The sequence below is a fragment of the Triticum dicoccoides genome, chromosome 3B, assembly GCF_002162155.2.
Source record: "Triticum dicoccoides isolate Atlit2015 ecotype Zavitan chromosome 3B, WEW_v2.0, whole genome shotgun sequence".
NCBI lineage: Eukaryota > Viridiplantae > Streptophyta > Magnoliopsida > Poales > Poaceae > Triticum > Triticum dicoccoides.
In genome coordinates this window covers 161,980,800-161,989,551 of record NC_041385.1, presented here as the reverse complement: position 1 = coordinate 161,989,551, position 8,752 = coordinate 161,980,800, and the positions used below count along the sequence as shown (strand labels likewise).

The 8,752-nt window shown below is 53.5% G+C and overlaps 1 protein-coding gene across 1 annotated transcript; it reads left to right on the top strand.

Moving 5' to 3' along the window:
- Window positions 1–254: 254 nt before the first annotated feature.
- Window positions 255–7,802, top strand: LOC119275346. Its single transcript, XM_037556162.1, has 2 exons — window positions 255–639; window positions 5,750–7,802. The coding sequence occupies exon 2, from the start codon at window positions 5,835–5,837 to the stop codon at window positions 7,428–7,430; it is 1,596 nt and encodes a 531-aa protein (XP_037412059.1). The 5' UTR covers window positions 255–639; window positions 5,750–5,834; the 3' UTR covers window positions 7,431–7,802.
- The last annotated feature ends 950 nt before the right edge of the window (window positions 7,803–8,752 follow it).

Sequence of the window (8,752 nt, the reverse complement as noted above, 5' to 3'; positions counted from 1 at the left end):
CTTCAGCACATAATAGTATAATTTAGATTCGAATTATCCTTGATCCGGTGGCGAATCACATCCGGCAGCAGCGAAGAGGAGCAACAAACAAAATCGCGCTGAACCGCACCGCAATTTTGATCCGACCTTCCTAGCTCCTACCTCACCGCCGACCTGCCACGTGTCGCGCGCGCCGGGCCGGGCGGGAGGGCATTACGGGCAAAGCACCTGCGCGCATTGAATCCGAATAAATACGCCCCAGGGGATCAATGACGGGGTTTGGAAGGAAATCTACCACTCCAGTTTTTCTCTTATCGTCGCCTCCCAATCCCAACACAATAGCGCGTCGTCGTCTCCCTGCCCGGTGCCGCCCGTGCCCCTCCATCCCGTGGCCTCTGCCCCGGACGAGACGAGGCGGCGACAGGTCGGTGTCGTGGGGGACGAGCACGAGCACGAGCTTGCCTGCGCCGACCACGACTTCACGAGTTTCCTGACTGCCAGCCCCTTGTTTGAGTCCGAGACAAGAGACCGAGGGAACCGGGGAGGAAGAAGGGGTGCGGCGTGCGGGGAGGGGCGAGTGGTTCGCAAGATTGGTTCCTCTTTTCTCACCAACGGGAGATAATCTGCGCCTCCGTCGCCCGCTTGCTTCATCGTCATCTGGTGAGTTCTCTTCCCTTCCTCTACGATTCAATCAATCGCGTGGTTCCTCCGCTGCCGTTTCTTCTAGGAGTAGTAGCAAAGATCATTTTGGTCTCGAAAAACTTGACATAGGTTTCCCAGTCTCGAATTCGTCAGGTGCTTATCAATTGTTTTTTGTTTTGTCCTGGCATGATATGCGAGGTCATCTTCTTTGTTTGAAATTTTTTGTGCGAGGGGGAAGAAATTTGGCCTTTGGGCCAAGGAAAAACCAAAAACAGCGCAGCGCTCCTTGTAGTTTTCCTCCCCACTAGTTTACTAGTACTAGTCCTACAAGTGTGTTTGCTGACGCGCCCCATGTTAATTTTTTCTGCCAAAAACACGTGGTTGATTTCTGAAGTACGAAGAGGATAGCGACGTTCCTAAGCTCGTAGTACCGCAAAAGTCCCCGTGACAAATCAACCACACGCACGCCATTGCCCACCGGAGCAAAACTCTCGGCGGACGAGACAGACCGCGCCAAAAAATCACCAGCCGTCCATCAGGAACGCAGCGTTCAACCCCGTCGCGTCGTAATTTAGCGCGCTTTGAATGCGCTCGTAAATGGGTGCTAGGGCGTGAGATAGACCTTTTCTTTTGTGAGTGCACGATTGGTCCTTGCATTCTGCGCACTGTCCACCACGTCTACGGCCACGCACACGGGCCGGGCCGGTGGACCACGGCGCACACCGACCTTTGTCTCCTGCCGTAGAGCGTGAGCTAAGTACTTGTCCAGTACGAGTATTAGCTACGCTGTTGTTGACTTCAGCGGCTCTACTGTACACTACTACCGCTGTTCATGCGTGGCCCACCTGCCAGCCGCGGCGCCACCGGCCGCGGCCCACCTGCCAGCCGTGCCAGGTGATGTGATGTTACCACTCACTTACCATCATCATGAGAGATTTACCTGAGGGTCGGACACGTGAACTGTACTGTCGGTAGAGTTACTGTGCATGGACTAGCACGTACTCCACTACCATACGTATAGGGCTGTGGTCTGTGGAGTAGAAGTACTTTTGTTTGTCGAGGCAGGAGTAGGAGTACTTGAACAGTGAAAGCGTGAAGCCATGGTTAACGGGCGGCAGCGGTGTACCCGTGACTATTTGTAAGCGAAAGCCGTTGCAGCCTTGCTTGCAGTTGCAGGGTGCAGTACACTGGCGCCACTACACAGTAAATTTCTCAAAGTGCTGCTAGAGGTACCAAATACTTCTTCGCACTTTCCTCCCACAATTCCAGTTTTGCGTCTCCTTTCCGTTGTTGCCCTAAGATGGATATCGCACTGCACCCGGCAATAACGCAACCATGACTAGTCCCTGTTCGATTAGTCAAAGCCAATAGCGACAGATAATTTCCGTCATTAGTCGCATTCGGCGTGTGTGTGTGCGTGTGGCACCTACGCACTCACCTTCAGCTACACGTCTACGACAAGTGGAAAATTCGTACCAGTACATCCCTGCATCTCACCAACGATATGATTATCACCGACCCACTGTTGAGTCCTCCTCGCCCAGAAGTTTATGTTATCACCGCTGTAAGATTAAGGTTTCTTGCACCACGCATGCCGTAAGATTCTACCACCAACAGCAATCGACGCGCCAGGAAGAAAGAATACCACCCATCGAATCTGACAATTACAGAATATACAGACGGTGGTAGCATTAGTATACCTTTAGTGGTAGTACCATCGGCATTGCTGGTGGACGGACGTATTTGGTTCGTCAGAATCTATTCCCTGCGGCCCAATTGCAGATAACCAAATACCTTAATCCGACGCGATTTGACGTTGGCGCGGCGTACCATTAGAATCCTCCCCCCTGCATGTGCGGCGGTATCATACGGTCAACAAGGGGAGAGAGAGGTGGCCGAGGCGTCGTCATTAGCCTAAGTGGCGCCTATATATAATTAGCTGCATTACATCTCTGCCACTACCATCAAATTAGCCATGGTTTATCCGTTCTCACCTTGGATGCCAAGATGGAACAGAAATTCCCTTAGGCTTGCCAACTTGTGGCTTTCATTTTGATGAACTAACCTTAGGCAAGCTTGGCAAAAATATGTGGCAAAGTGTGACAATGCTAGGCCTAGAACCAAACAGCCCCTTAGTCTGAAATGGTTCCGCGGCTGCCCGTGACCTCTGATGCTCTTCTGGGGAATAACAGTGCCGATTAGTCCTTAGCCTGAACGCCTAGCGCATCTTTTTTGTACCATTTGGGAGTTTTTTTATGCCCAGGTTTCAGCCAAGTCCCTGCGCGTTCGTCTATTCCAGTATGCAACCTTCTTACCCATAAACTCTGTATATGGCACAAGTTCATTCAGGAAAGGGCAATTAGGAATGTCTGTGCTGAGTGCTCTTGACCTCCTTTGTGTTGTCATATGTTTTCTGGCCCAGCAAGTAGTACGAGCACCATTGTCTCAGAAAGGCATAAAATTCCCGGTGAGAAAAAGATAGCCACGTGATATCACCTACTCCTACTACAGAAACAGCGGTGGACACAAAGATGTTTGGGGCTGTACTAACTACTAAGTGGTAGGAATCATTGCAACTAAAGCTGGGAGCTTAGTGCGACAGCACAGTAGAGCCCTGCAATGTGCTGTTAAATGTGTGTAATCGACATCCAACCCTTTTCTGGACTTGCAAGCGGTACCCATCAGGAATGTGTCACTAGAGACGCACATGCCACGTTTTCTTGTCAGGTTTGCTTATGGATTTACTAGTAGCAGTAGAAACACTAACGACGACGACCGGTGATTAACCTAGGAAATTGGCATTAACATTGGATCCGTGCTTAATTTGCAGACGGAGGAACATCGAGGCGAGTAAACATTGCTAGCATAGGACATTGTCGGGCTGTTTCATTTCATAAAGAAGTATACTGAAACATCGAAGCGAATAAATTATTGGAGTTTAAAGGACCCCAAGAGGTGTAGCGGGACTCTGGCCCTCGGGGTCCGCTAGAGTTGCGTTAGATTTTCATCGCGATCTGATCCATTTTTGTTTCGAGCCAGCTCTCTATTAGAAAACATACTTCCAAATGCGCAGACAACAATTGAAACAGTGGGTAACCGATTTTGTTTCTTCAATTCAGGCGAAGTATTATTACTATGTGTATTCAAGTAGTAGTAACCGATTTTGAGCCAGTTTTCAATCAGAAAACGCATTTCCAAATGTGCGGGCAACAATCGAACCATTGCATACAACATGTTTATGTAGCCTCAGTTTCCACAGAAGCCGATTCGTTTCTTAAATTCAGCTGAAATATTATTATCAATACTAGTATACTCCTACAATCATCTCACTGTGTGTATTCATGTACCGCGCGCTTAGTTTACGACCCTTTTTTTCTGGGAGGCCAGCACCCCTTGATGAATGCATATTGTGCACCAACAGCACCTGCTCATGAATGTGGCACTACTAGCAAGGCTCCAAGGGCAAGGCCATTGCTATCGGCCAAAAGCCGGTTCCTTTATTAGGTTTCCCAGCCATGTGTGAGCCCGGACCGGAAGCCCTCATTATGTTTGTGTCGTTGCCCTTGTTTCGCGTATGTAGGAGCGCCGTTGTTGTTCAGGAATTTATTAAGATTATATAGTATACGCGGGCGATTAGATTATGGCGCCGGAGCTGGCGACGATCGCATTGCATGTCGACGCCACTGATGGGAGCGCACGCACCTAGAATAGTAAATACTGAATAGTTTTAAATGGAGCCCGTCCCGATCGATCGGGAGCCGAGGGCGATCTGATTCGCGCCCGTGTGTGTGTGTGTGTGTGGTTTGCGTGTGTTGGCCGGCTCGGGCTGGTGGTGACTTGGTGACGGAGATCACTTGGAGGGTGCTTGGATACAAGGGACTATTTTTAGTCTGACTAAAAATAGTCTGTTTTAGAGGCTAAAGTTCCAAGCACCCTTAACTAAAGAGAGGCTAGGACTAGTCTTAAGGCTAAAATCTTTTAGTCATGAGAAACCTACTAAAATATGTATTAGCTCTCTCTTTCCTCATTTAATTCCTCTCCTTAGTTCTGGATTGAAGGGTTTGGAGGATAATAAATGCTCAATAACTAGATTTTAGTCTCTTTAGTATTTGGATCCAAGCATGGGTGAGACTAGCAAGTTTTAGTCCCACTACTTTTAGTCATGGGACTAAAACGTATCCAAGCATGCTCTTGGATTTGAGGAGAGCGAGCGAGGGACGTGTCGTCGCGGCTTGTCCACGGCTGCTAAGCCAGGAAGGTGCCGCCCCCTCGACGCGACATCCACGACGAATCATCATTTCCGAGTGTTCTGGGCGAGACCGTGTGCATACGTGAAATGCGACGGATTTGTTAAGCATGGGATGCGAGGATAGCCGAGACGGCGTCGGGGCTGCCTCGCCCTGGTCTGTCCGCTCATGTCGCCACGACTGCTGGTGCCACTCTCGGCTAGTGTTTGGTTCTATTGCAAACGTATACGCACCTTTTTTTCCAGTTGTGTTGTTTTGGCGCCATTTGTTTTGAGCCGCAGGTCCGGCCCGTCTGCTGCTGTGGCGTGGCGAGCGGCTCGCTGCTAGCGAGGGGCGGCTTTTGGGTTTTGGCACAAGCGCGCCCGGCACGGCTGCGCGAGGCTCACGCGCCTGCTTCGCTTTGGTCAGGCGTGTCGGCACGTGTGCGCGCGTGTGGGGCTCCCCCCTCCCTACGCTGAGTTCAACGGTTCAATGCGCGCTGACGTCCCCTCAAAAAAAAAAATTGCGCGCTGACGAGAGGCGTACCCGTACCCGGTAGATGACGGAGACGAGAGAGCTCGCCGTATCCTGCCCAGTTTTTTGCTATTTATCTGTTCCTAGATATGGTCTGTCAGGATTAACCACTCTCTTCTTTTACACGGATTGATTTGTGCCTGCTGTCATTTGCTTCTGGCTGGAAAATGAATTCTTACCGTCTAACTAAAAAAATGCTGCTGTGCTGCCTAGAGTACCTATCGCTCATGTCATCGGTAGGAGCACGGCCGCACAGTAATACGCGTCGGCCTGCACGCTCCGCTTTTACTTTACAGTATCCCCCAAATATTCCTGCTGAAATTTATCCCACTCCTCCCTCCCACCTTCGTCCCCCCCTCCCTCTGCAGAGACAGACAGCACAGCCGAGCCAAGCCAGGAGCAGCCAGCCACAAAGAGGGGAGGGGAAGCTGGAGGGGAGGCGCTGAGCGAGCAATGGAGGCGCATATGGCGGCGGCCCGACCGCCGACGCACCACCACAACCACAGCCACAGCCAGCAGCAGCAGCAGAAGGCGGCCAACCTGGCGCGCACCTTCACCAAGCTGCTCCGCCGGAAGCGCTCCGACTCCGCGGCGGCGAAGGCGGGGGCCGGGGCCGGGGCCAAGGAGGCGGATGCGCCGCCGTCCGTCACCGGGGACGACTACGACAGCTCCATGGACGCCACCACCCCCACCACCGCCACCACGGCCACCATGCCGTCGCTCAGCAAGCTCAAGCTCTCCGGGAACCTCGCCGCGGCCTACTCCCTCGACGCCTTCTTCCGCAACGCCGCCGAGAAGAAGGCCGCCGGGGCGCCCCAGCAGCAGCCCTCGCCGCCGGCCGCCGCGACGGTTGCCGCCGCGGACTCCCTCCTCGCCAATCTGTTCGCGGGCGTCTCGGCCGTCAAGGCGGCCTACGCGCAGCTGCAGCTCGCGCAGTTCCCCTACGACGCGGAGGCCATTCAGTCCGCGGACGCCGCCGTGGTCGCGGAGCTCACCAGGTTGTCCGACACCAAGCGGAGGTTCCTCAAGGATCCCGCCGGCGCGGCCAGGGACGCCGCGGCGGCGGGCAACACCGCCCTCTCCGCGCATGCCGAGGAGCAGCGGCATCTGCTCAAGACGTACCAGATCACGGCGCGCAAGCTGGAGGCGGAGCTCCGTGCCAAGGATGCGGAGGTCGACCGCGCCAAGGGCTCCCTCGATGCGGAGCTCCGGGCGGAGCGCGCCATGGAGGTGCGCCTGCATCCGGGCCGCACCCTCGCGTCGCTGGACGAGCTCCACGTCTCCGGCCTCAACCCCACCCACTTCCTCACCGCCCTGCGGCACGCCGTGAAGTCGATCCGCTCCTTCTCCAAGTCAATGCTCAGCTCGATGCAGGCAGCTGGGTGGGATCTGACCGCGGCGGCCGCCGCCGTCCACCCAGGCGTCCCGTTGCGACGGGCCGGGGACGCCAAGTTCGTCTTCGAATCCTACGTCGCCATGAAGATGTTCGCCAATTTCCACCGGAGGGACTTCAATTTCAGCTTCTTGGACGAGCGGGAGTTCTACGAGCGGCGCCGCTTCTTCGAGGAGTTCACGGAGCTCAAGGCGGCGCCGGCCAGCGTCTTCCTCGACGTGCGGAACACCCGGTGGAGCGGATTCGGCAAGTTCTTGCGCGCCAAGTACCTGTCGCTGGTGCACGCCAGGATGGAGACGGCCTTCTTCGGCAGGCAGGAGCAGCGCGGCATCGTGAGCGCCGGGCCCGGGTTCCCGGAGAGCTCGTGGTTCGCCGAGTTCGCGGAGATGGCGCGCCGCGTGTGGCTGCTCCATTGCCTCTTCTACGCGTTCGACGGCGGCGACGAGGAGGACGGCACGTCCATCTTCCAGGTCCGGACCGGCGCGCGGTTCGCGGAGGTGTACATGGAGAGCGTCAACGACGGGCGCACGGAGGACGCGTTCTGCACCGCCGCCGAGGACCGCACCGTCGGGTTCACCGTAGTACCTGGGTTTAGAGTCGGCCGTACGGTGATCCAATGCCGCGTGTACCTGGCGCGGCCGGGACGGCGGCCGTGATCAGCAAATTAGAACCGCCCTGTTTGGGGCGCCCGGCGGACGACGATTGGGGAGGAAAATTCCCATTTTGGGGCGGCCGTCGAGGTCTCTCGCCGGTCGCCGGCTGGGGTGGCGATCATGGTGGTGGCGGGGGTTATGTATCTATTAAGGGATGTAGCGATGTGATCATAATATAAGTGACATTTCAGTTCGGATCCATGATGCGGTGCTCTTGCTGTCTTGTTGTCTTGCAGTCTGCTAATTTTCACGGCATGCTTGCTCAAGGATTGTCTGACGGTAGCACCGAATTTCAGATGATTCCAACTGAAAATTTCAGATGATTTCTCTAGCGTTCCAGTTCATGAGCATTTTCTGTCTGATGGTAGCACCAAATTTGTGATCTGATCAAGTTCATACGCAGATTCCAGCTGCACGTTCCTCTGGTGAACATGGTCTGAATTCTTGAATGGTGTTTTTGTTCCCGGGAATCCCACGGCCAGTAACAATAATAAACTTGTTTTGGTTGTTTGTTGACGTGGCCTTGGTGGTACGTACGTTGGAACTTGTGGCTTGCTGTTTTGCAGTTGGTTGGATCCCCTTGGTGGTTTGTGATCGAGCGCTAAAAAGTATGCGATCATAAGCGTATGCCGCGGACTAGTTAATAATCTTGCTGCTGGCCTGTTTGTTACGAGAGCAAGACAAAGGCTCTCCCTTTGCTTACGCACATGGCAATACGGTTGGTTCTATACTTGTATACTCCATTCTACGATTCTGTTTTTCTTGGTGCAAGATCTCAAGAAAGGCGGCTACTTATCGTTTTGATTTCGTGTGAAGGAAAAGGAAGATACTTGTATATTTCTTCCTTTCCAGCTGCCATTTTGCCTCTCGCTTTTGTGGTATATATATTGGGACAATTATGGCCTGTGTGAAGTGCATTTTGTTATCGGGCGGAAATACAGCTGAGTGGCACTAACCAGCTGCAAAGATGCGGAAAGAATTGCATTCCAAGTCTAGGAGTAGGGCTTTTTGTTCCATCGCCGTTGTCCACCTTTGAGCTGCGGAGCTGATTACCTTTTTCCCCCCTCCTTCCCTCTCCTTTCTGGGGATATCCTAACTGTCGTTGCGATCTCGCCATCTTTCTGTCGTTCGGAACAAGGCCCAGGCCAAGCTGGATTGTTGTTCTCTCGGCCCAGTAACCCATGGACATAATAACTAACTGTGGGCCTGACAAGCCCGTCTGGACTTGGGCCGTAAAGCTTGTACTTTTTTTTCAATTTGCAAGTGCAATTTTGCTTGTAACGACAATTCTTCCGTCCTCCTTCCTACCAATGCAAAAGCTCTTA

Bases quoted from the DNA above. Each gene is read 5' to 3' on its own strand.
- LOC119275346 (XM_037556162.1), top strand. From the start codon at position 5,835: ATGGAGGCGCATATGGCGGCGGCCCGACCGCCGACGCACCACCACAAC.